At 43.2% G+C, this 27,983-nt stretch overlaps 1 protein-coding gene across 1 annotated transcript; it reads left to right on the top strand.

Moving 5' to 3' along the window:
* The first annotated feature begins 50 nt into the window (after positions 1–50).
* Positions 51–27,983, top strand: CAVIN1 (caveolae associated protein 1). Its single transcript, XM_044444611.1, has 2 exons — positions 51–657; positions 25,602–27,983. The coding sequence occupies exons 1-2, from the start codon at positions 238–240 to the stop codon at positions 26,283–26,285; spliced, it is 1,104 nt and encodes a 367-aa protein (XP_044300546.1). The 5' UTR covers positions 51–237; the 3' UTR covers positions 26,286–27,983.

Here is a 27,983-nt window from a genome sequence, read left to right on the forward strand (position 1 = left end):
TGGAGTCAGCCAATGGCCTTGAAGCTTGGAAAAATTTGCAGGGCAGTTTTCCGGACAGCTTTGCAAGGGTTGTGCCATTTCATTTGAAGCACACATCCACACGCTGTGCTCCTGGCTTCTGGCTAGCCTCCCAGATCTGAGAGATCTCAGATTCTGTCTCCTCTTCTCTCACTCGCTCTCTTGTCCCTGCAGTGTCAGGCTTCTCTGGACTCTGCTAGTCAAGACTCCAGAGCAATTATGGCAGACACCAGCCTTCAGATCATCGAGCAGCCAACAGCCTCTGAGGCCTCAGAGGAACCAGCTGGTGAGGAACCCATCAAATCAGATCAGATCAATGGTGTGATGGTGCTCACCCTTCTGGACAAGATCATAGGGGCTGTGGATCAGATTCAACTGACCCAGAGTCAGTTGGAGGAGAGGCAGCAAGAGATGGATGGTGTGGTGGCCAGCATCCAAGGGGAGCTGGCCAAGCTCACCAAGGCCCACACCACCACCAGCAATACAGTCAACAAGATGCTGGAGAAGGTCCGCAAGGTTAGCGTCAATGTGAAAACTGTCCGGCAGAACTTGGAAAAGCAAGGTGGGCAAATCAAGAAGCTGGAATCCAATGAGGCAGAGCTGCTGAAGCGTAGGAACTTCAAAGTGATGATCTACCAGGTAAAGTGAGCTTTGTTCCACTGCTGTCTTTTCAGTTGTCACTTAATAGCCTTTTAGTATGATGGCACATTGTGCTCCCTATAAGGGACTTCCCAGGACTCCCACATTACAGCCACCCTATATAGGATTTGTATTACCGCGGGCATCTTGAAGAGAGAAAAATTGAATGTTAAAATGTATGGCCAAGATTTTCTAAGATTTCAAAGTTGTCCTTAAGTAGCAATGCCAGTGCAAACTTCACAAGCATTTGCTAAAAACTATAGTTTAGGAGATGCTAATTCAGGTTTATTTGGTTTTTCTATATGGCAACAAGGAGCCAACTGGTGTCCTTAAAGCTACAGAAATGAAAATCACTTTCTTAAAAAAGCATGTAGAAGCAGTTGTTTGGGAAAGCAATCTGTACATTTTAATCAGCATGTCTCAGATATGTAACATTTTAAAAATGTACCTCTTCTTCATGGGTTTGGTGACAAATCAACAGCTTGCCTTTTGGGTTTGTGTTCATTACTTTTCCTGCAAAGCTAAATTTGATATGGTGTGAGTTACAGATTCTTTAATCACTGACGCTTGAGGTCTTGGAACTTTTTTCCATTTTAGTGAGTAGCTGCTTTGTTCTGCTTTGCAGCCCTCTCGCTAGCACATTTCCCAGCCGGCCTTTAGATCTCCTAATATCAAACAAATCAAAATATGCAGTTCCAAGCCAGGCTTCCTCTTCAGCTGTGGTGGTCTGGGCATTGCAGCCTGTTGTGAAAGAGAAACACAGCATCATGAGACAGGTTCACCTGCACCATAGGGACAAACTTATCTATAAAGAAAGACAACTGACTTGGGAGAGAAAAGCTGCAAAATGTAACTGTGTTTCTTACTACTGTGACATGAAAGTGGATCTAGTTATGTCTGTTTGAGGAATCTGGCAAGTAGCTGACAGATATAGCCCTCTGATTCACAGCCTGAGCATTCTCAGTTATATCATGCATCAAAGGCGGGAATACTCCGGTATATAAAGGCTATGAGTGTCACCAAACCTCATTTATAAATACACCTAATCAGACACCCTCTTTCGGGCCCCCCAGTTTAAAAAAGAGGGTGGTAAAAATGAAACATGCAACAAAGGAATGAGAGAGGAATAAAAAAGCATTAGAATCTGAAAGTCAGACAGTATAATCATTGCCCAGGGCACTCTGCAAAAGTTTATATAAATATTTCCTATTCCCCCATGCCACACCCTGTCTTGCCCCCGATCAAGATGGTAGCAAATGGAAATCAGATCAGCAATAGGTGCCAAGCTTGCAGCTTTAAGTTGTGTGAGTTTTGGGGGACAATAAACCGTGGAATCAGTAAAGTACCCAGAGAGGTTGCTTCATCTGCCAGGCAAAGTCCTGATTCTGACAATGTGGCAGCCTACTATGGGTAAATCAACCCAACAGGAGGTGTGGCACATGCTAGTTGCAGTTATGGTATGCAGATCCCAGCTGGGTGTTGTTGAGGATTGGCGTGTTGTGCAAGTGTGGCCAGGAGGGTTTATTTGAGGGATAAAGAATGGTCTCATAATCCACAATCTGCTGCAGAGTTATGCAAGGCTTGCTTAGCTTTCAAGTAATCCTACCATCGAGATTCACATAACACAGCTGAGGGTTGCATATTTATAATTTGCTAGATGGTTGGCCTGGAACTTGGGAGACCTGGGTTCTAGTTCCTACTCAGCTATGAAGTTCACTGGCTGACTTTGGGCCAGTCACTCACTCTCAGCCTTTCTATTGCACAGGGTTGTTGTTGTGAGGATAAAAAGGGAGTGGAGGAGGACCATCTAAGCTGGATTTGGTTCCTTGAAAAAGATGGGGAAAGCAGGGTATAAATGTGATACTAAAACACTAATAATGGTGGGAAGCACATGCCACAGCTCCTTAAAGGTTATTTGGGCTGCCACTTGGAACAAGCTCAATCAGTTGTTAGGGTAATGAACCATGCATTACTGTGATGTATGAACTGAGCTATATCCAAAGTTGAATTCTCAGTTCATGCACATATTGCATCTCTCCCCTACCTGATTTGTTCTTCTGAGGCATTGTGAAGTGACATTCCTGAATCACATCTGGCCAAAATGCATAAAAAAGATGCAAGAATTCCTATTTATGATTCAGATATCAATGCAGTAGACAGACCAATATCTTTATTTAACAATGTTATAATTTTCTTATTTTATCCTATCCCTGATAAGCCAGGGAGCATAAAATGTTAGGCTGAATTCAGAGGTAGCCATGCTTCAAGTAGAGCCACCAAAATAATCTACCCATGATTAAGTTCCATTAATTTCAATGTTTCTACTAATTTTCTGGTGCCTGAAATTGGGAAGCATGATAACTGTTGAGAAACATAAGTTATATAGACGGAAACTGGAGATGTCTTTTCCTACAGTTCCCCAAATCAATGCTCCTTATAATGTAGGTTCCTGCTATTTTTATTGATTTTTGGTTAGTGTTAATATCCTGCCAAGGAGTTCAGAGCAGCACTGTGGCCTCATGACAAACCTGAGAGATGAGAGATGGTGTACGATGGTGACGTGCTAAAGCTACTCAGTAAATTCTACGGTTAAGCCAGGTATTGAACTGGGGAATGCCATCTCCAGAACTATGCGATAGCACTGCACAATGCTGGCTATGGGAAGAAGGACCATAGCAGGATCAGGCAATTTGCAACTCTCAGCCTAGTTTCAAATGCCCCGACCAGCTTGATGTGCCTCTCCTATGACAGCCTGCTGGGAATAGAGGATGAGAGAAAGAGGAGGGGCTAAAGGGAAGTGGGGGGGGGGGAGAGGGAGAGCGAGAGAGAGAGAGAGGTGGCATATCACTTTTGCTGCTGGCCTGCCCATCACTAGCCCTCTATAGACCACCCCTGTTCTTCACCCTTGCACTGTCTGCACCTTCCAGGACTCAACAGTTCACTTATACCTTGGAGCCTGGGTTCAAATAACAGCTCTGTTCTTACACTCAGATGTGGCTTCAGTTAACCAGTCCTTTCACCTTTAATTAATTTATCAGAAAAGTGGGAATTTGGTGACCAACCATACAAGCTTGTGGCAATAAGGAAGGAAATAAAGTGTTGTTACAAAGGAGGGCTAGGTACATGAGATTGGAATTAGAAAACACATTTGCATGCTGTGGAAGGCTGTGGAAGCAATTATGAAATGGCTCAACAGAGATATATAATTTAGCTCCCTCGTTTGCATCCTCTTTAACACAGTGATTGATTGCAATGGACTGTTTGGACCCTGGGAAAAGCTGGTGCTGTAAATTTTCTAGAACTTCACCTTGTTGCAACAACTTTTCTCTGGTACAATGGGGAAAACAGATTTGCTTTCAAAGGGGAATTTTTTCACACTGAGGTCAGCCTGTGTTGTTGCTCTAGATGCTTCTCACCCTGCCTGGCACTATTTGTTTTGTTTCAGACTTGCTGCCTTTTGCATGCTGAAAACAGCTTGCTCTTTGGACTGAGGTCTATGCTGCACTACAGATGCACTAAATTGTTCAGTAGCTGTACAGCTAGTGTCTTCCTCAAAAATTTTCTGGGCTTGCAGTTTCCAACCTACAAATTATACACTGATTTGAACATTCAAAAAATCCAGTTAAGGATGAGAGTGGAGTGCTGGGCAGGAGGAACACTACATGTATATGTGTGCTGCAGGATGGGGTGAGGGTTTTGGCCAAGCAGGATTGATGCCATGATCTAGAAGCAATATTACCATCAACTGCATCAGAGGCAGTAGATTTTCTCAAAAGTTATTGAAGTAGCTGTTTGCCTGGGTGGAGCCCTGTTAATATCACAGGGCATACCTTTGTTATTGCTTTGTACCCCCATTGGAATTGCGGCATGAAGTCAAGGGGCTTGTATAGGGCGTGCTGTTTGTTAAGCACAGCACTTTTGAAGGACAAAGATCTATTCCATCCACAGTAAGGACTGAAAAGTAGAAGTATCATAGTGTGCCACTTTACTGTCATTGCCGTCTAACATTGCTGCAGTCAGCTCTCATTTGGTGATTTAGGGCACAGACTACCAAATCTTGCTCACACAACTCACATCGAAACTGACTTTGACAGCACGGGTTAAAAAGGAGTTTGGATCATGTTAAGCAATTCCTAGTTTTAGGGTAGCCAAAAGAAAAGAAAAAACAGGCAGGACTCCTGCACTTTTAATAGAATAAGAAAGTTTAATATTATCAATAATTTCATTTTCATACCCACCCCCCAACAGCTGAAGTTCTCTGGGCAATTTACAACAGTCCATAAAACAGATGATAAAAATATGTTAATAAAAATATATAACATCAGAAATACATTAAAAGTTTAAAACAGCTATTAATTTCAGCCGACGTCACCTGTTACAGAAACTGCCCCGGCTCAAATTCTCTCTTCTACACAGCTATTAAAGATGCAGTAGGCCCATCCTCTTGCATTTGCTCTCCCAACCTACAGAGCATTGAGAATACTTAAGGAAGCCTCCTTTAAAAACTTTGAAATAACAACTTTATCTGCAGGGGCACCTTTTCAGATATTATACATTAACAAGTCCAGGTTTGCCACTAAATCTATGCTTGACAGTGAGCCATAATTCACTGTGGATGTCTAATGAGTGAATGTGTATAATACATTTACAAACAGTAATTTGTCCCTACTTGCAAAACTTTTACATCTTCAAGGCACATTGAGAATATCTTAGATGCAATGTGTGACTCTGTGAAAATAGAATCAGGCTGTGATTTTTCTTTTGGATTTACTCAATTGGGAATTAGAGAGATCCCATGAATACCGCATAAATGTATAATCTGGAAATGCTGCTTTTTTCTCTTTTATGGAAAAACAATGTGAAATCATTCAAAATCTACCCTAGAGTCCTTGGTTGTACTTTACAATTATGTGCCATTGATGGATGGATGATCTTGAGATGCATGTTGTTCTTTTTACATTTTTGGATTATCACATTTCTGGTTTCTTCTTCATCTGCATGTTGATTTGACTTGGAGGGGCAAATCTCCTGTTGGATTTAGAGAAACTGTTGAAAAATTATTGAGGCAGGTAGCAAAATTTCTGTCTATGCATTCTTGCTCCAATCACACTTTTACTTGCAGATGTATACAACTAACTGACTGGTATGTTTCTGTCAAAGAGCCAGAGAAGCATTCTCTGAAGTAAATATGAAGCATAAATTGGGGAGGGAGAATTTCTTTTTCTTAAAAGCATTACCAGAAGTCAGTAGGAAGGAAAAAAGAATAATATAGGATATATAGATTCTCTATAGTATAGAGAATCCATTTTATCAATCGTCAGAATCTTCATCAAAAAACCCCTTTCACTATAAAATATAGTCAGACATTGCCAGTACAATTCCACTCTTACCAGCAGAACTACACGGTCTAGAAACATGATTAAACACTGAAATGCTGGAGATTTTTATAGTTCTATGCTTTGTAGAGGATTTTCATATTCTTGCTGTTGTCGTTCTAAGCCCTTCATATGTGGTGATATTTTATTTCATATCCATTAAAGGCAGCTCTTCAATTTTCTTGAATGCACCAGGGTCAAAATGGTGGGTAGAATCGGTAAGTCCATAAAAAGATCCATGCTGGATGAAAGCAAAGGCCCCTCTAGTCCACAGTGGAACCAGCTTCCACTTATGTTTGTGAGCCGCCCCGAGGCTTCAGCGAAGCCTATGGGGCGGCATAGAAGTTCCCTAAATAAATAAATAAAGGCCACAAGCAAGACCTAAGTGCAAATGCATCTTCCTGCTCAACTGGTAGCAACCATACCCAGCAACTGGTATTCAGAGACATTTTTGCCTCTGGAATGGTAGGTGACATATAGCCATCATGCCTAATAGTCAGTGACAGCCTTGTCCTCCATGATCTGGCCCAAGTCACTGAGAACACACACCTACACATATACACACAGCATTTGCTTACTGTGTCATAGTAGCCTCTCCCTGTCAGAACAACAACTGCAATTCCTTGGATGATGAATGGCGATTTTGACAAATTAATTTTTGTTTTAGCCATAAAAATCCCTCCTAGTTAGAGCCATAGAAGGCCCTATAAGGCTATGACTATGCCCTCCCTTGGGAAATAGCTGTGGGATTGTTCTTTTCTGTCTATTTTCGGTACCACTTGAGACCTCAAAGCTGCAGTTCCCAAGTGATGCTAAGAGAATTTAGCTCTGCAGTTCCCACCAGCTCCATTTAACCAGCACCATCTCACAGCAGTCACTGGTTCTTCAGAAAATAATTGTCTCACCTAGCTTCTTAAAAACTAAATTAGTCTATGTCCAAGTGCCTGGTGTTATTTCTCCCCAAACTTGGAATGCAAAATCTGGTTATTTATCATCATCATCATCATGTTTGGTCTCTTGCTGCTTATTTTAAAGCAACAGGGACTGGAAGTGTGGCCTAGCTGGAATGCTGCTTGCATTACTGCAGCAGATTATGCTGTCTAGTGATAAATTAACCCAGAGACTGACTGAAGGCAGCAACATTTCCCATTGGTATTAAGTTAAGATAAAGATAAGGAAGATAAATGCACAGCTTGTACTACAATTGCAAGCTCTTTGGGGCAGGGGCTTCTTTATCTGCAAAGTGCTATTTGCATTGATGGTGCTATGCAAGTCTTATCAGCAACAATAAATAATGCTGGGGGGCCCCAGAACTCAGCATACCTTTATGCTGGAGTTAATTGTACTTTGTTCTTATCAAGAATAAAAATTGGCTCCTGTGCCACACTTTGGACAACAAAAAGACATGTGATCACAAACTTTTACAGAGGTTTTTAAAATTCATGGTGTCATTCCATTTATTGTCATCCAGGATTGTAAATCGTGTTGCAAATCCAGACATGTAACACTCTTCCACAAGCTTCCCTTCAAAGTAGCCTGTACAGAGTCCGTTTCCTTTGGAACTGAGAGCATCAGAACTACACTGTAGCTCCTTCCCCCCTGTCTCCCCCCAAAACGAATATACAGGCTGAGTAGGCATTGCAGAGGCACAGCAAGCAGTACTAATTACAAAGCTACAGAAGTCTATCACCTCAACATCTTAAAACTGATTTTCTCATCAAAGCCAACTGGGAAAAACTGACCTTCAGCTACCTAATGCCTTGGAATTAGGTGTAACCCATGCATGCATTCCAGTATGGCTGTAGACAAAGAGCAGCTGAATTACTCATTAAACAGTCTACTATTGTTTGACAGGAATCGACAGGTTGTGCAGGATACAGAAGGGATACATGCTCATATTCTTTTCTGTTGAGAATAGTGAGAATTCACTGAGAGTGTACTCATGGGTATAATTCTATTATTTATGTCAGATAGAAAAATGAGAAAACAGAAAGCATCAGAAGAAATTGAGAAATGAACGAATCTGGAGAAAAGTCATTTGGCAAACAAATTTGCTAGCATACGGAACACATGGTCATAGGAGTAAGGTCAAAAGATGTTTTGGGATATTAATGCTGGACTTACCTGCTCTTATAGGTTCAACTGTCACAATAGGGAGCCAGGCCTACTTATAGTCTCTTTTCAGTGGCCTGGAGTGAAATGCAAATCCAACATCTGCATACATGATGGGACAAAGACCAGAGCAGGAGGCCTTTGTTGATTGTATCTTGTCAGGGGAAGGAAAAGCAAGTTAAACATTTAGAATAGAAAATCTCAGGATGTTTATTTAGTCTGCACCTTCAGGCAGATGCTGGGTGTGGCTCTCATTCTACCTTCTGCAGGTTCTGGTTGTATATAAGCTTTGGGCAAGGTAGGATAAACAAACTTTGCAATTAGGTAATTATTTCATTTACACCAAAAAGTGAAAAATTAAATTAAGGAAAAATCACTTTCCAATGGAAAGTCAATTTATTTTTAAGGTTCCAAATTTAGTTGGTGTAATTCAACAGCAAATCCCTCACTCTTAGGTTGTAATTTGGTCTCATATTAGTAGAAACCAGTTTTGCCCTAGCAAAATTAGTGGTGCTAAACCCATCTATTTTAATAGGATTAGAATTTAAGATTATGGAAGGAATAGTCACCATGTAGGCCACATAGTTTCCTTGTCTTGAAGAAACAAATTTTGAGATAGTATTTGGATTCAGTTTGAATGTATGTTCAAAGCTAGCACAAACACTGCCTTTCAGGATGAAATTATTGTCAATGCACTGCATGAAAGGTGGCCAAGGATATTTTAAATAAATGAAACATATTTCAAAATCCTCAAAAATGTTTCTCAGCCCTTAGGTGAAGTTTTGCAATATGTCACTTTATTTAAATTAGTGAATTGATTAATATGTTAAAAAGCTCGCAGTTAACTAAACAAAATTTGGCCAATAGTCCAGATTTCTTAGGGTGCTTTCACATATCATCGCTATGGCATAATCAATAGCATTGTGCCCTAAATTGCCCTAACTTAGAAGCTTCCGAACTTACTATTCTTTTCTCACCCAGAGTGAGAAAAGCGGCAGAGGAGATCTTCACCTTTGCATCTAGCAAGGGAGCACTGGAGGGGGACGGAAGGATGCTAGAGGAGGCTTGGGATAACTTATATCCTGGCCTCTCCACCGTCATACCCTCCCCACCCACTGGAATGCATCTCTCCTCTGAAATTGCTTTTCTGACCTTGCGGGCAGCTTCTGTACTCTTTTCCATGCCAACTGCAAGTGGGGGGAGGGGATTAGATCTCCTATTCTTCCTTCCAAGGTCAGAGCACTGTCTCTCACTTCAGAAGGGTTTTTCCAGGGAATCCTATGGTCCCTGGGACATGCTCCAAGGGACTATAGGATCGCTCTCTTAATTTGCCTTTGAGCTTCTTTTGTGCTGGTTATATATGAGTGTGTAATCTTTGATAATGTGGAAGAGAGGATAAAATTTGGAAAGCAATGAGCATTCTGATCAAATATGTTTTTTCTGTTTGTTTTAAGAAGCAACATACATTTTAATAATGTGTGAATGTACTGTGGATTTTTTTGAATCTGGAGCTTCTCTGATTCATTGCTGGTTAAAGAAACACAGCCTCTTGTTTATCCTGAGTCCATCCTCAACTTTGTGAAGGACTGTTATAGGAATCAGGATCCCTCTCCTAGAGCAGCAGCCTAGGCTTCAAGAAGGGGCCAGCCAAACCCATTGTACCTGCAACTCTATAAAGAGGTATTGGAGTTCATCCAAACTCCAGCATCATTACCAGTGAAATGAGTGGAAGCCTGTCAGAACAAATCTCTGTCAGGTCCACCAACCTGAACTGGTACCCCAGGAGTCCATATATCCTCAGACCTTGAATTTCCCACACACTGAGATTTCACCCCCCCTTATCCTGGGGAGTCACACCACACTGTCAGCCTAGCAACACTGGCCTGTAAGAAACACAGGAATAATGCTAAGTTGTAGGACAGAAGTTTGCTTCTTTAAGGCCTTTCATTTCTGCGGTTAGCAGAGCCTAAGAGGGGTGGTCCGGAATTTAGGCAGAAAAGTCTTCAGTCAGGTCCTAGACACTGTTGGAATAAGATGTCAGTTAGGATTTCACCTTGCCACATTTTGTTCTTTATAAGGAAAATAATATGAGATAAATCTGATTGGACCACTCTGTAAAAAGAGAGGCATAAATGTGATTACATTAAATGATAGAATCAGCAATACACAGTGTAGTAATAAGCAAGGAAGTCACTTATGGGGACCTGAATTCCTAGGAAAATGTGAAATCATAGATGAGTAACCCCTTGTTTTTGCTTTCTGCAAAGACACAGTGGAGTTGTCAAACTCATAAAGTGGCCATGTGCTCTATGTTACAAAGAACAGCCCACTAGTTGAATAAGCTCCATATCTGAAGGGCTATGTACTCTGAGTCCAAGTCAAGATAAAGAACCCTCAGAAGGGTGAGGCAGAGGTGAGGTCTTGAAGGTGCCCATCAGCAGTAGCTGGGCAGTAGACTGAGAAGGCTCTCCTGTGACCTGGTCAGACATTTCCTTATTATAGTAAGCTGTATGGTACTTTTATTTAGTTGGCATAATTTGTATTTGCATCTATACATATAAATTAACATGTGCTCAATTAATGCAAGTCCGATTTTTTAAATTCTCTTTTTTGGGGATGTATAAGCAGCCAACCTAGAGAGAAGCCTCCTATTTTTGCTGCTCGCAAAAATAGGGTGGGGTTGCCAATCACTCGGGAAGCCACAGTGCATGCATGGCGGGCTGTGGTCGTCTCGCTGAGCCAAAGTGGTGCAGGCTTGAAACAGCTGCTTGACGGGTTGCCTGTGGTAAGGAAGGCTGGTCTCCAGGTAGGAATACAAGGGAAGCTTTACAAAGGTGTATTTTTTCTTTCTTTATTGCATTTTTGCATGCTTGTTAGGCTGTGAGTATCTCCCAAAGCAGCTCACATCATGAAAGACAGTGAGAGAGAAAGACCCTGACTTCAGACTTACAAACAAAAATGACAAGGAAAACAAAGGGAGGAGAATGGAGGGAAGAGTTCCTCTTTTGTTTTTTTAAGGCCACAAATTCTGAAAGAAGGGGGAGTTAGCAAAGTAGGGGTGCTATGGCTTTGGTAAGGAGTGAGCAGAGCAGGGGATGCTACTGCTCTTGAGGGGCAAAGGTTTGCCAGGCTGCTGTTGACCCCTTTGCTTGTGCAACCTCCCTGCCGCTGTTGCATTGACTCGGCCTGTGCCTGGTAGCTGTGGCTGCGCTTATTGAGATGCCCTGGGTCTGTCAGTGCTCCCCACTGATCTCCATTTTCCTCACCTTAGCCCGAGAAGATCCATGGCACACCCTGTGGACCTTCACCAGAGTGTGTGCCCTTCGTCCTTTCACCGGAGAATGCGCCCTTTGACCTTTCAGAAGACAGCGAGCCTTTTGACCCTTCTGAAGAGACTTTGCCTTCTGGCCTTTTAGCAGAGAATGTGCCATGGCACCAGCCAGCACAGAATGAGAAGAGAGGGAGCAGCTTTGGGCCAAAGGAGGCAAAGCCATCTCCGGATCATTCTGAGCCCCCTCTCAGACTCTGAAAGCAGACATTCATTTCAGCAAAGTGGCCTCCAGCCTCCTTGTGTCTTGTGCTTGTAGAGCAGCCTGGATTGCATTTACTTGCTTAGAAGGGCCTTTTGCTTCATCCATTGTGTGTGCCTTTCTACTGCATTTGCCTAGCTATCTGTAGGAGGAAAGTGAGAACAGACAGCAGACCCCTCAAATACCTATGATTCTGTATCGCAGTTAACCCCTGATGCAAGCTGATGGAAGTGCTCACCTTATAGGGAAAAGATCAGAAGGGCCGTAAGCTCAGCCTTGAGCCTCTAAGACCACTATTGCCAACACGGATTGGCAATAGTAGCTCACCAGGCATTCGAGTCAGGAGTTTTTTCAGCCCTCCCCAGAGACACTGGAGATCGAACAGAGACCCTCTGCATATGAAGCAGGTGCTCTGTCCCTGAACCACAGCCCCATGGGAGAAATAGTCACACATGAACTGAATCCATGGGAAAGACTGAGCATTTTGCAGTTGTACTGCTCTTCTCAAGCCTTGTTTGCTGCCAAAGTAGGCCATGAGGGAACTAGCATAAAAAAATGAAGGTTGCAGGTTAAACTAGTAAATAAGCAGCAGAGAGACTCAAGTAAACATCAGGCTGGAGGAGAGGGAGAAGAACCACAGCTACATACAGTCTGGAGAGTAGTCCTGGGGTCCACTGCTACTATGAGATAAAGAAAGGCAGCTGCCAGAAGACAATGGCAAATCGTTCATGATTTCTCTCTATGCTTTTTTGTCAGGGGCAGGAAAGGATGCATGTGAGAGTCAAATGTCACAAAAATTTGACCAGGGTTGGGTAATATGGTGAGAAAGGCAGAAGGTGCCATTCACTGCTCTCCCTCAGGCAGGAAAATATCTTGGGCTGGCCCTGGACAGAAGACAAAACTAGGCCAGTGTATGGCTTGCCCTGTGGACTGAAACATGTGACAACTAAAGTTCAGAGGGTTCAGGTCTGCACCTGGGTTTTGATTCACAGGTGGTTATTTCACTTGTGAATCATTCTCATGAGGGGCTGTAGCTCAGTGGTGGGATGGGTAGGAACTACTCTGCCTGCAGATGGTCCTGGATTCAGGCCCTGCTGTCTCCAAGGAAAAACAAATGCCCTTAGTGGCTTGCCATAACTACTGCACCCACCAGGCATTCTTCTGGGAATAATGCTTGGGAGAGGGTGGAAGCCACATTGGTGGCATCATTTCTTCATGTGTGCGTGCTTACATCCTGTAATAGGTGCCAGTAAATGATGCAAGAAGGGCAGCAGACAGATACAATGAATGCTGCATCATATTGAGCTCTCACACTTTGTTTAGGATCTGTGTGGTTGTCATGCAAAGAAGCCTAACCTGGCACAGGACACTCGTTTTGTCCAATGTAAAACATGTGCCAAGAAAGGGAGAAGTCAATAAGCCAAAATAAATGTCTCTATTTTTTCAGCAAAGGGAAGGGAAAAAAGCATCCTGAATAATCCCACAGAGAACCATTTTTCTCATTCCAAGAATACTGTGCACATTTTTCTCCCTACTTTTTTCTGCCCTGCCCCAATTAATTTTCAGACAAGCAGAAATAGAACTTCCAGGTTGCCAAACAGAATATTTCAGCAGATGGAGCACTTCCTAATGTGGGGGCGGCTAGTGATGGGGAATGATGGTCTTGTGCATTGTCTTTCTGCCATATAGCTGTTAAAAGCATAGTCCCATGTCAGCGGAATGAAGAGGGGAAGCTGGCATCCCTCTAGTGAACTGGTATGCCCCACATTCCACTTGATGAAAGAATGAACAGCCCAACATGTGCTGGTTTCCGGGCAGCTCCGCTTGGTAATCTGTAGCCTATGGCTACATTTGCTGCTATGATATGAATTATTGTCTGTCTTGTCCCAGATGTTTGCCTCCTCCAGTTTAGAGTTATAGCCACCCAACCACACCCTATGTGGGAGAGGGAAGTAGATTTAACATGCTGCTGCTGGACGTAAGAATGTCTTTATTTTCCTGGCTGGGCATAAGAGGCCCCTCCTGGCCCATTGGCTTCAAATTCCTGCCTTAATCTCTCCCTCCTCAATGCCACACCTAATTGGCAAGGCAAGGAAGGAAAGGAGGCTCTGAAAAGGAGTGCTTTGCAGTGACTGAGAGCCAAATTCACAGCCTTTCCTATTTGGAGGATAGGAAGGAAAGCATCTCTCCAAAGCAGCTGCAGATACTTACAAATGCATATTTAAGAAGTCTCTCCTACTCTGTTCTTGCACTTCTCAGATGCACCATTTTATTGTGTGAACAACTAAGCAAATGCATAGATAGCTTCCATGAAATCCATGTTTGTTAGTAGAGAAGGTCTTCTAGGTTTCATAGCAGGGATGAGTTTAGTCAACAAAAAGCTAGCATTGGTGCCAGAAAATCAGTTTTCTGTGTCACTCACTTGTTGAATGAAAACACCTATATTAATATTGATTATGACGTTTGTTTGTTTGTTTGTTTGTTTGTTTGTTTAGAAAATGTACGGGCGACCCACCCTTCAGTACATGCTCTCATGGTAGCATATAGATAAAAGAATAAAAGAATAATTGATGTTATCCCTCCAGGATGTATTTCTGTTTCTGGGGATAGTCCCAGGCACTGCACTTGCTATATTTTGTATCTAGGAAAATTGTATTTCCATGAGAATCATATTTTAAATGACGTGTCTTTGTTCACCATATCCTCTATGGCACACATCTGTTATGAAAGCAGTATGGAATGTGGTTGTCTGTCTGCTGGAAATTCCATGCCCCATCTGTGGAGAGATGTGATGCCATCCTCTCGCCCTTCCACAATCTCTGGGTCATTTTGCAACTTAAAAAAAAAATGAAATCATTCTTAATTCAGTAAGGACTCATTTAGGATTAGATTCCATTGAACACAGTCCAATCCGAGGTATGTTTGCTTGGGAGTAAGCCCCACTGAGCTCAGTGGAACTTGCCTTCAGGTAAAAAGATTGGGCTGAGAGCTGAAATTCTAAGGGTGTTTACTGGGAAGTAAGGGCAAACTTGAAGTTGTGCAGCAAATAAGCAGCAGTCTTAGGAGACTGGGTTTATATATAACCTTTCCTCCCCCACCTCCAGCAGTTCGTTCTGCTCAGAATTACCCTCCTCCAAGTTGCTTCTTCACTACAATAGAAAAGATATGGGACTTAGATCTTTTCCCCTGAGGAGAAAAAAGCTTTGAAGGGAGTTACTGAATGGACAAATCAAAGGAGGGGCTACAGTTAGGGTTTATGGGAATTTTTTTTAAAAACCAAAATGATGTTCAGCTGTTCCTACCCATTTTTTTTATTTAGAGACTGTACAGTCTTCTTCTTCAACATGGAAATAAACATCTGTACTGATTTTTTTTAAAGAAATGACAGTTTTTACAATGGCAATGCATATCTCTTCTCACCTAAAGCAGGGCCATTCTCCCAAACCATTGCAAGTGGATTAGAGACAGAGACTACCCTGAAAAGGATGAAGGCAGACATAGTATGAAGAGAACTCACAGAGCACCTCTCAGCTGCTGTGGAAGTTCAGCCATAAGGACAAGGGTGTATGAATGCTTAGGCACGCTGCCCTCCTTTCTCTTTACAGTGTCACATCAGTGTTTGTGGATATGTTTGTCACCCTGATGCTTTGGGGGGAAAAAGGAAATTTATTTTAAATGTGCAACATTCCTTTGGGATTGGAAATAGAGGAGAATTACTTGGTGACATCGCTAGGGCACTCAGCAAATCAGTACCATCCACAACTGGCTTCCCTGCAGAATTTTGCAGAACTGGCCACTGAAGAGGAACAGGAAGGAGGATCCCAGTGCTCTGAAAATGTGGTGTCCATCTTCACATAGGGACAAAAATATGATAGGGCCATGCATTTATTCATCACCTTATAAGTTCTTATTAAGTGCATCAAGCCTAATGAAGTCCTTTGCCTGAAGGCTTAACTGGGCTTTTAGTCCTGTTGTTTTTCCCGCTCTCTTTTCTGTTTCCTGCGCCTCTGCTGCCACCACCACCCTAGTTTCATAACTCTGGTCTTTGTGTCTCGTTGGCCTTTTACACATGAAGGGGAGTGTTTATATGTGTTGTAGCAACGAGGCAGTTTGAGTGTGCCTATAAAGACTGTGCGATCCGTGACTCACTGCTCAGGAACGTGTACTTGGATGGGGAACACATGGAGGGTGGAGCGGGGGGGGGGGAGCGAAGCAGGAAGAAAAGCTGTTCTGCAGAGATGAGAGGCGGAGAGGGGGAGCAGTGCATTGCAGTCCCTCCACTTTGCCTTCAGCACCTCCTGGAAAGGTGTACTGAGCTTTCTCAAGACATGGGGGTACTTGCAAATGAAAGGGTGCTAACATGCCAAGGGCATTCTGCTGGTATTCCAACTTTTTTCCCCTGAACAAATAGAAATGTTGAGAAAACATGAGAGGGTACAAATGGAAGATGAAAACATCTGGATTTTCCATAAACTTATGTCAATGAGGTAGGGTGCTGGTGCCATAAGACTCATTTAAAAGCACTCTTGAAGATCAGAGGTTTGGGGGCACTTAGGTCAGGCTTCCCTCTCTGTGTGGGAGAAAAGTGGTGGGGGGGCATATTTCTAATCTAAGCATCATCACTCCCTTTTGAATCCATATTAAAACGTCCAAGACAAGGGAGCCAATAGATCTTTCTTGGTCCCTGTAGGTTCCAATGCATGTGGTGTCTCTGAACACAGAAGAGGCATTACATACATGTTAGATTAGCAAAGCCTTTTAAGTCCACAAAAGTAACTAGCACAGGAAAGAAAGACAACTCTGTCCCTCCCACTGCAACTCCATGTAGGTCTGTACTAGGCACAGAGGATGGAGCTGTCTTCTGACAGCCTGCTTGCTCTGAGTGTTGGGTGTCATCTTACTCACCTGCATGCATGCAATTCCTTGTCACCTACCCCTATTAGGCTAGGGCTTGAATTTGGGCTTTAGTATGTGAGGGTTTTAACTTGCCGCTTTAACAAAGTTTCTGCTTCCAGATTCTTTGTGGGCTTACACATGGGTCTTTCTTTATTATATGTTCCACTCACAACCATGAGGTGGTCCTGCAATATAGTCGAATTGTGAAAATACTCCTCCTCCTCCTCCTCCTCCTCCTCCTCCTTGCAGTTCATTTCATGATTTTCAGATTTAACGGTTGCTGTAAACAATGCTACAGAACAGTTTGAAAAGCTCAGAAGAGGCCCTGGAGGATAATGGCCTGTAATGGCTGCAAATTACCACAAGCGAGAAATCATGAGCACACAGTAAATGTCCCATGTAGAGAAGCCCTACAAGGCTGGCTTAGCACCTGTAATTTTCAGAGTGTGTTCTAGCCAGGGAAGTCTGGGATTCCTCAGCACCCTTTCAGGTTCCTCAGTGGGAGGATCCTTAACCGCAAAGAAGCTTCCCTGAAAGAGGGCTTGTCTTTCTACACTGAGTTTTGCCTGCAATGCACAGCCATTGAGGAATGTTGGATGCATTCCAGGGCACACTTGCAGGTCACACAAGGTGACAGTTAGGCCCCACATGGACTAAATGCTAGCCCAAAAACTGGCCCCAGATTTCTTCTATAGTGCACTGGGTTCCATGGCAGATGCACAGAAGTTCCTCTGCTGGTGAATTAATGTGGAAGGCAGATGCTGGTGGTGAAGTTTCGGTCTGCAAGCTGGGCAGCTTAAACCCACTTACAGTGAAAGTTCCAGCCTGCCAGTTTGTGGAGTAAGTTAAAACCCTTCCTAGCAAGCTGAACCTTTATCTCATTAATTTTGCTACAAAGTGTTGTCTAAAATAGTTGCAAGGAGGGATGATATTTACAAAACTGGGAAATACTTGCTGGAAAAGTTATAGCATTGAAAAGCCAAATTAGAGTCCTCCCATTCAGTGGATCAGTTGTTGGGGAAGGAAGGCTTAGCTTGCTATTTGGTTGCCTGGAGTGTGTTCCACTAAATGGCTGTTCTTGTGAATATGTGCCTAGTTTCACACTCACGGTGAAAAATGACCACCCAAAATCTGGTGAGGACTATAATAGTTCTCAGAACATACACTTGAAGAGGGAGGAAAAAAAATAATCTTGCAGGCATGCTTCTGTTCTCATGTACTTACCCTTTTCCCATAATATCTTGAGACTTGAAACTTACTCTTTAATAAAATGAAAGTTTTGAGTCAGGTTCCTAAAGTATGTCTTAAGCTAGATTTCCTCCCTTCACACATTCAAAGCCACAGACCTTTCTTTAAAAAAAAAAACAGTTATTCACCAGTTTTCCAGAGGCACAATCTCCCAGAATGAATCTCTGTGTATGCCCAGAGCAGTTTGCTAAACCCTCTTTTTGAGTGTGCTTGAGCCCCATTCTTTTGGGAGGCTCCTCTTGGAAACAAGCACACCTCCTTTCTGCACGCCAACCCTCTAATTGGGTAGCCCTCCTCCCAACTTCACATCATGGGCTCATGAGCCACACCAGCTTTGTCTATCTCTGAGAAACCCTTGTTCCAAGCCACCTCCTAATAGCTGTGTATCTCGGTTATTCTCAGAGGCTGCCAGAGCACCTATGGAGTCTGGCCTTGAGATAAGCGCCTTGGCTTCTCTCATCTCAAAGTCTGAAATTGGCCCACATTCCAAGCCGCTCCCTGCAGGCATGCTGTGGGAAAGCATGCCAAGAGCAACTGCCCCTCTCAATCCCAGTGCACTGTGATTTGTGGCACAGCAGTAGTTATTCTGCCTGTTTACCACATGTGTCACAAGCAGAGGGCAGGCAAGTTGGGACTTACGTGCAACAAGGGAAAGGTTTGTAATCTGGCCCCTCTTGCACAAATGTTGCAGAGCCAAGAAGGGCCTGATAAAGATCGGAACTGTCCGGATGTGGCTGGCTTCCAGGTATAACTGCCACTCCGAACAGGGAGGCAGCTTTTGTTCAGCCATCCTTGCATGGCTTCCCAGGGAAGGAAATGGTTCCTGATGTTGCTGGTCTAGCAATGGCCAGACTCTGAGAGATGAGGAATTACCCTTGCAGATGGTGTTATGGAGAAAATGACAGCCCTGTTCTGTGACAGGGGTGGGGGATATCCTGATTCTAAACAGCCACTCTTTTCCCCTGAGAGGCCGCTTGTAAAGTTTGTCCCAAATGTACAAATGTTATGATTAAGCAGATGTTGGCCTAATGTACCCAGTGAGGCTCTGGAAACCACAGCAAGTAGCTTGGGAATAAACAGCAGGTGATGTGAGATTAGGAAAACAGCCTTCATCTAGTTACTTTTGGTCCCAGAAACTCAGACTGAAAATTCAAGATGCAAAATTCACGCAGTTAAATAATTATTGCTAAATTAATATCGATGCTTTAGAGAGTCCTTTCATACATTTTAATGACAGAACCAGGGTGCCTGGGATGTTTTCTTGTATGTCTAGCAGATACCTCTCTCCTCCAGAGCTTAAAATGTTAAAAGCTGGCTGACACCAAAAGTGTCTTCATAATAAAAAAAAAAGTTGCAGCAGATACAAAGTATTAATACCAATATTAATGTAGCACTCTTCCTAAGCACTAAAGCCTTTCAGACAAGAGACTGGAGACATTTCAGCAGCAACAGTCCTGTGAGGTGTCCCGGTTTTTTTAATCTCCAAGTTGCAGGAGAGAAGGTGAGAGTGCATGACTTGCCCAGGACCACTTGATGAAATCAAGGGTGAGAAAAGGGACTTCTCTATGTGTGACATTTATCCTGGTGTTTCACCAAAGTTTCTTTTTCCCCCCCACTGTTTTCTCTGTGGGAGATAGAACATTCTTTTACACAAGGTTTTTTACTTGGACTGTTTCTTCCCTGCCATTCTGTATGTTCTATTACACAACACAGAGGGGCGCTGTTGTATCAAATGTAATTTAGGATTTACCCAAGGTTTCCATAGTGAATAATGGCATCATCCTGGTAAATTTTATCCTTGCTCTAAAATAGGCCATGAAAATGGCTGGAAGACATGGGAGAAGACCTGGGAGGATAACATTGTGTAAAGGACCCACCAACTTTTGTGAGTGTGCAATAAATGCCTCATGTGGAAAAGCCCAAGATCTGAACACAAGAATATTCTGTTCAAGTCATTATCTTAACTTGATGCTGCCTGAATGACCAAAGGCCTTCATAGAGTCAGATGGGTGTATAAGAGACGGCAATAAACCAAAAATGTACTAGCTGCAATCTTTTTTACTGTCCTCTTGGAGACTGGCAGAGGAAGGATGGAGAGCTCCATCCCTTCTCTGGAAGCTGGCTGGATTCTGTATTGGGCACAGAAGAGAGACTTGTTCATCCCTCTTCTGCTAACCCACTCTCTCACCAGCTTGGGATTCTGTGCACTCACCTACACACAATGCCTTATCGCCTGTGACTCCAGGTTAGGTGCTTAAAGACAAGGCTGATGCTGTTCTCATTTGCAAAGCAGGCAGCCCATTCTGCTAGATGCCTGTACAAGGGATTACCTGTGGTAACCTTTGCACTGCTGAAAGCTAGCTGGGATCCTCTAGTACAGAGGTATAGAAATGCCTAAATAAATGAAACACTTGGCCAATGATCTTAGGCCATGTTTGAGGGGAAGTGGCACTTGGATGACTTATATTGGGAGGTTAGTGCATAGGGATGCTTCTCCACAGCCTCTCATGCCTTCTCTACCCATCTGGTCCCTTGTATGCTGTACCTGTGCCCACAGAGTGGCCTTGCCCAGAGTTGCCACATCAGCACAATTTCCTGGGTGTTTTGCTACACTGATATCCCGCCTTTCCTTGAAGAAGCTCTAGGTGGCTACCCAAGGACCAAGGAAAGCTGGTGCCACCCAGGTCAGTGAGTATCTCATCTACTGAAGCTTTTTAAAAAAGCTTTATAGGGGTTATTTATGGTGAAGAGCCTATTTTGGAGATGGAGTTTGGCATCATGGATAGTTCCTATAAAACGCAAAAGAAAAATTGACTTAAGTCAATCATGCATCACTTCAATCCCACTCATTCAACATAAAACTAAGTCTGGATAGAGGCCCTTGGTTTTAAATGAACATTCACATGCAAAATCAAGTTCATTTGGATAAGGAGAAGTTTACAGTAGTTGTTCTTCCACATGTCCTACTTCATTTATGAATTGTGAGGCCTTTTAACTGTTAGAAATAGGTTACCTAAGAAGACCCTAATTCACTCATATATATATCTGTGATGTCCTAATTCATGAGCCTGGCACTTCAGCACTCACATAGTGTGAATTCCTGGTGGCTTAAAGAATGAAACGACAAATTCACAGCACCCAACTGGAAAACAAGATGGAAATTCTCTTAGTTCTGGAACTGCTTTTGCAAAAAACGAAAAGCAGTTCACGATCAGGATCTTACCTGACCATTCTAAAGTGCTTAATGGTGTTCAAGTCCCCATAAAACACAAGAGTCCTCATCAGGTGCAAATGTTTCTGTGTGCGGAGCTGGATTTCCATCCTCTGCAGCTCAGCCCGCTTCCTCATGTTGCCTCATTCCAAGCAACTTCCCTTGGCCTATGGCTGTGACTTACCCCAGCAATTCCATGCCTCTTGCAGTACTCTCCTTTCAAATAATGCAAGACCGTAAGTCATAAATCCGCCTGTCTTTCAGCCTATTCCCAGTGCTCTGTGTGGTGATGGCTATTTCCAGCATGTGCCGAGAATGCCAAGTGGGGATGCACGCTATGTGCTGCTTGGGTGAAAACCAATCTCTGTTCAGATCCACCCCCTCCTCACCCACACACCTGCCTGCACGCTTTCCTGTCACGCTGCTGGGCTGGAATCTCTGTAGCAAAGAGCACAGGGGTCAATTGCCAGAGGAAGGCCTAGGTCTGGTTCTGTTCTGAAACGGGACTGCCTATGTCCAGGCAGTACTATTTCAAATTGCACAGAACTGAAAATACCTCCATACAGAATAAAAGATCCCTCCACAGGAAAGCTCATTCATTTATTTCATCATTTAGCCATCATACTCTGATGTTTTCCTGCAGCTTCTTCTGACTTTTCTCACACAGAAATTATTTTCAGCATATCTGAGAAAATGGAACAGTAGTGCACATGCCACAGGTATGGCTGATTCTTTGTCTTTCCAGGAGGCTTGGTTTCCACGTGCACAGTGATATATTTGTGGTAGGTGACCCTATATAGCTTTGTACACATTCACTATAGCCTTTTCATAGTGTCTCTACATGGGGGCTTTAATTTGTTACTCTACTTAGGTGCCTTCTTCCCTTTTTATGGCAGTAGGAAAATGCGTCCTTTACACATTTTCCCCCCTGAGTTTGTCTTTCTTTGCTTTTTTGTGTATTCTGTTAGCCAAGCACAACGTGATACTGTAGAATAGTTATACTATAGTAGATTTGTGTTTTTTCATAAGACTCTTATTCTAGTTTGCCCTCAGTGGAAATTGAATACCAGACTTTCTGCACGCATGTGAGAGAGAGAATGGCCAGAAAACATGGGAGTGGCCCTGGAGATGCTGACACAATTAAAAGGCTCCACAGATTTTTGTGAGTGAAGAATCACAAGAAAATAATACATGCCCCACGGACAGAAGCTCTTAGTAAGCACTGTTTTACCTGCTTTTAACCCATTTTTTTAAAGGAAAAAACAATTTAACATAGATGTACTTCATAAATATTGTTAAAAACATATTACTCTTATAACTATTATTTGTAAAAATTATTAGTGATAAGCCACTGAAGTGAAAGGGTATAATGGTCTTTGAAAAACAGTGTCTTTCTAATCATTAATAATTTAGCTGTTGGTGTTTGGACATATTCAGTTAACAACCCCCAACATTAAATATTGGTTTTCTGATATTTCATGGACAGTAGTCAGGCAATCAGGCTTAAATGCATAAGTGTTTTGGAGCGAAGGAGCTAACTCAATTCAAATATTCATTGACTGCTCATAGAAATCAAAACTTGCCCATCCCAAGCAGCTATGCCATCTCCACTGATGTTCCTGGAACATTGCATGACTTACAGGCAAATGCACACAAATGTCATTTGCAACTCTACTTTTAGCGGAAGGGGAATTATCATTGCTACGGGATACCTAGAAATGCTGAGAGATACATGCCTAGAAACAGCTGAAGTCAGGAGGCTACCCTGAAGTCCCAATGCAAGACCTACTTCACTGCCTCCTCTTACAATGGCATCCTTTACCTCCCAATTCTCTTAACTCTGATTATTGTTGAATCCTCGCCCACAAACCAATGATAGTCCATACAGTATGCATTCAGTGACTTTTCAAGACCATGGTAGAAGGTGTAGCAGAAATTAGTGATGATCTTTTCTAGAGCAATGCAAAATACTTTCCCTCCCGTCTTCTGATGAAACTACACTGAAAAGGCTAGTCTTTAAGTAAATTAAGAAACAAACACAAACCTGGCACTTGAATAGCTAGTATTCAGAAACTGTAACCAATATTTCAGTCTCCCAGGACCTTCTTTTACTAGCCTTAAGGTGACTATTTTTCAGCAAGGAAAATTCAGTGGGAGAATCAACTTTATAATGCTGAATTAAGATAGAGTAGTTCAAGTCTGTCATCTGTAGCTTGAATCAAGATGATGGCTTTTTAGCACACTACACCTTTTAGTAACTTTATATCAGGAAGTTTATCAACACCACTTTGTGAATAGTCACTGCAATTACTGCATTTATCTGTCAGAGTCTGGGGTGTAGGCAGCAGGAACCAGGACAGGGCACTAGGACCCAGACAACAGAATACTTAATTTCATTTTTATACTGCCTGATAGCCTTGCAGGGCTCTCTGGGCAATGAACATGTAGAAAAACAGTTTAAAACATCTAACAGTAAAATATGTAACAGAACAATGAAGTGGATGGGGAGTTTGCAAGGGGGAGAGCTTTTTCAAACATGGCGCCCACACTCTGGAACTCAATCCCACTTGAGATATGGTTGGCACCTAACCTTTTGGCTTTTAGATGCTAACTAAAAACACATCTATTCCATAGTTATTTTTATTAGGGGGAGCCTTGGTTTTGGTTTTTTTGAACGTTTGTTAATTGCACTGCTGCCTACCTGTTTTAATATTTTTAATTGTTTTGTTTTCTCTCTGGATTATGTTATATACGATATTCATTTTTATTTTGTATTTCTTGGTTTTATTGAACTCTGATAGTTTTATAATTTTAGTGTTATTGGCACTCATTGTGTATTGTCGTATGTGCTTTATATGATGTTTTGTTGTAATGGATTGTAACCATGTCAGCTGCCCAGAGAACCTGGCTAGTGGGGTGGCATACAGATCGAGTAATTCAATAAATAAATTTGACAGAACTAGCATATCCTCATTTCCCCCCCCCCCCCCACACACACACACAAGCACCTGGCTGTTTATTGTATTATTTAACATGCATTTTGTTATCTCAAATATTGCTATTGAATTTTATATTTTTAACTCTGTTTTAAAATGACATTTTGGTTTCTGGATCGTTGTAATCTGCCCAGAGAACATTAGTTATTGGGTAGATAAGAAGTGGGAAAAAAACAAATACATTGCCAGCCAGGGACAACATTCACTTAATCTGATAAAGTGGCATTTGGTCTACAAATGTTTGGGCTGTGATAAGTTTAGTTAATTTTTGTGGCACAGTAAAGACTTTGCTGTTTTTGGAATGGTAAAGACAGAACAGGAAGCACTGCCAGGTAGATGATGACAGATTCAGACATGTTCCATAGAAGTAAGAAATGTATCAGATTCAGATGCTACACTTCAAGGCCAATTGAACAAGCAAATAAGGATAACTGGTTGCTTTCTTTTGTGCTGCTTTGGGCAAGAGCTTTGTCAAGTCATACACACTAGGGGGAGCCTTTTGACAGTCTTTCTGCATGCCAGCATCAGAAGCAGATGTTAGAGCCACTGTATTGTACTTCAAGTTAAGTTTTTTTCGAGCAGTAATTGGGGAAGGATCATAGAGGAACAGAGTTTGCTGGGGAAAAATAGTTTAGCTGCTTCCAGCCACTTAAAAAAGATAATTATAGTTATTCAAACCATCTTTCCAAAAGCCTGGCAGCTTACAATCTAACTATCATCTAATGAAATTAAGTCTGTCCAGCATGACCTATAAAATCTTCTGTATGCAGCATCTCAGCAAGAAATTGTTACCTGCGTTGGGGCTTCCTGAGACATTTACTCTTGTTAGAAGTCCAGGACAGGGAAAAAAACCCGGAAACTGGGGATGTACTTGACTGGGCATAGTATTATATGGCTTCATGGGGCTTATGTTTTGCAGGTATCTTCTTAAAATAATATAAATGGGGGAAAGAATGTAAAACAAAAATGTTTAGAAAATTGGCAGAGTCATGGGAGGGGCGAAATATTTGCCAGTTCACCCAAATGACACTTCAAACACTACGGAGGAGGTGCCAATGGTATTTGCATACAGCCACATTCTTCACAATTACAACATCTAAGGGAGGGGACAATCACCTGCAAATCATTCATTACATGTCTGAAACTGCCAGATTTGCCTTGTGTTACATTTGCAATTTGCATACATTGTTACTAATGAACTTACGAAACAGCACATTTTCTGTTTGACGGACAAACAATAGAGCAGGGATATATTTTCCTGCCCCGCATCAGTGCCTGCCACGTGTGCTTCCTAACAGAGTGATCTGCACAGAGGGAAGTCTCTAGTCCAGAAAAGAAGAAGTCCACCCCTCCCCCAGCCTCGCCTTATTTCCTTCCCTAAATTGCTGAATACGTGCACACATATATTGGAATTTTAGACATGTTCTCCATGTAGCCCCGGAATTCACAAAACCCAAGAAGTAGCTCTGCCAAATTTCATGTCCTACAGCCCAAGGAAGAGGCCATTTCAGGCTTCTTTGCTGGGGATGTCAGCCTTAGGAATCTCACATTTTTTTCTCCTCCTTGTGTCTTCCAGGATGAAGTGAAGCTGCCGACCAAGCTGAGCATTAGTAAGTCTGTGAAAGAGATGGAGAAAGAAGGGGAGGAGGTTCCAGCAAATGAGGAGCACCCTGATGAGGGACATATCGAGCTTTCCTCAGATGAAGAGGTGGAGGTAGAGGAGATAATTGAGGAGTCACGGGCAGAGCGCATCAAGAGAAGTGGCATGCGGAGGGTGGATGACTTCAAGAAGGCCTTCTCCAAAGAGAAGATGGAGAAGACAAGGTTGAAGACAAGAGAAAACCTGGAGAAGACCAAAGTGAAGACCAAAGAGAACCTGGAGAAGACCAAGCAGAATCTGGAGAAGACCCGACACAATCTAGAGAAAAGGATGAACAAGTTAGGCACCAAGATTGTCACCACTGAACGTAGAGAGAAGATGAAGACATCCCGGGATAAACTGAAGAAGTCTTTCACCCCTGACCACGTGGTCTATGCACGCTCCAAGACCGCTGTCTATAAAGTGCCACCTTTTACTTTTCATGTCAAGAAGATACGGGAGGGGGAGGTGGAAGTGAAGGCCACCGAGATGGTGGAAGTCGGTGGAGATGAGACAGAGAACGCAGATCTATTGAGAGGCGAGAGCCCTGAGATGAGCACATTGCTGCAGATCACAGAAGAGTCAGACACAGTGCTGGCAGACAAGAGCGACAGTGAGTGAGCCAGGCAGCGGTGGAACAGCAGCAAGAGCCACACATGGGACCTTTCACGTTTCCTCTTTTGGGCCTCACGTGGGCACGCATGCGCGCACACACACATATGCACGATATATAGTCCCCCTTCCCAAAAAGTAGCACCAAGGTGCATTTTTGTATATTTCTGTTTCAGCATATAGAACACAGGACTACATAGTAATCCATCCAACACCATTCCTGCTACTGAAAGCTAGCTTGCTTTTTCAGCCTGCTGTGGCAATGCCTTACCGCTATCCAAAAGGTGCTATCAACAGAATCATCCATTTGTACGCCCAAGAAACATGCTGCCGCTCAGCAGTTCTCCTTGGTGTCAGGAATGCATCCTGGGGACCAGAAAGCAGATTGGACAGACAGAAGGAAGAGCAAAGGCACAGAACCAAAGAAGGAAGGGTTGGCTCAGTACATCAATGACCTGGGTGTTGGGAGAGAGTTGCAATTGGCTGGGAGGGTCTGGGAAAAGATTGGGTAAGACGAGGATGTGATGTCATGTGATGGTGCAGTGGGGGACTGTGCAGCCCCTAAACAAATGTCCAAATGGTTGTGTAGGTGCAGTTACATTCAGTGGGCCTGTACACATGAAAGAGCAGCAGGTTCCACGGGAAACAGGAGGGGAGACCTCTAGGTAGGATGCCCTAAAAGCCACCCCATGCACATGGCTCCTGTGGGCAGCACTAACATCCTAGAAATGGGGAGTGATGGGAAGCAAGTTAAGCTGAGAAAGGGGAAGAGGAGGCAGGGAGCAGGGTTAGACACTTTTGATCCCTATCCCTGGGCCAGATCCTGAAGACTGGAGTGTTGTGTTTAGTAGTGCCCAGGCTCCAGGGTAGTCTGTGTGTCCTTGCTTTCCTGTTTGGTTGGCTTGCAATAACCGAGTTTTAGTTGAGGCACCAAGAACTGGCTACTCCCCTCTTCGCTTGGGTACTCTGCACTTCGGTTCTTGTAGCTAGGTTGGCTGAATTGGCTACTTGCGGAGAGAATGGCTGAATGGAGAGCATTCATTGACACAAAACAGCTTTGTTGTGGGAAAGGGCCTTCTCAGCAGCCCCCTTGTCCCCCCACGCTATACACACATCCTTCCTTATAGCTACCTCTGGCTTTTTCTCTTTTTTTAGTTTGTGGGTGAGCCCAAAACCTCATTTTTCCCTCCAAGCACAACCAAGCACTGCTCTTTCCCATGTGTTTGATGCCTGCAGCTGTCCTTTCCACAGGAGAGCATCTCTCCCATCTCCTGCTGGGGTCTTCCCAGGTTCCCCATAGGCTCAAGCCCCACAGTGAATTTTGCCCTATTGTCCCAGCCATTCCTTGCCCACAGCCTGTACCAAAGCTTGGTGCCCAAGCAGTCTGGTAAACAGCACAACAGATTTGCCCTCACCACAGCAGGGAAATAGGCTTAGGTCTGCACATGTATGTGCAGGGGTGTCCTTACTTGACCCTGGAAGGTGTAAGTAAGTGGGTGTGGGTTGTTGCCACCATGGATTTTGTGTCAAAGAGGGAGCCCAGGATACCAAAAATGCGAGGTCTTTAGAGCCATCAACACAAAGCAAAGACAGTGCCCCACTCTGGGGGAATGGGAGAATGTGCCGCCAAGCAGCTTCATTGATCCTTTTCTAAGACTGCATCCTGGTGAGCAGCGTGACTAATAAACTTCCTTTTCTAAAAGAGCA

Source organism: Varanus komodoensis, unplaced genomic scaffold, assembly GCF_004798865.1.
Source record: "Varanus komodoensis strain SLA01 unplaced genomic scaffold, ASM479886v1 scaffold45, whole genome shotgun sequence".
Taxonomy (NCBI): domain Eukaryota; kingdom Metazoa; phylum Chordata; class Lepidosauria; order Squamata; family Varanidae; genus Varanus; species Varanus komodoensis.

Bases quoted from the DNA above. Each gene is read 5' to 3' on its own strand.
- CAVIN1 (XM_044444611.1), top strand. From the start codon at position 238: ATGGCAGACACCAGCCTTCAGATCATCGAGCAGCCAACAGCCTCTGAG. The intron at 658-25,601 runs GTAAAGTGAGCT...TGTGTCTTCCAG, and splicing joins TCAAAGTGATGATCTACCAG to GATGAAGTGAAGCTGCCGAC.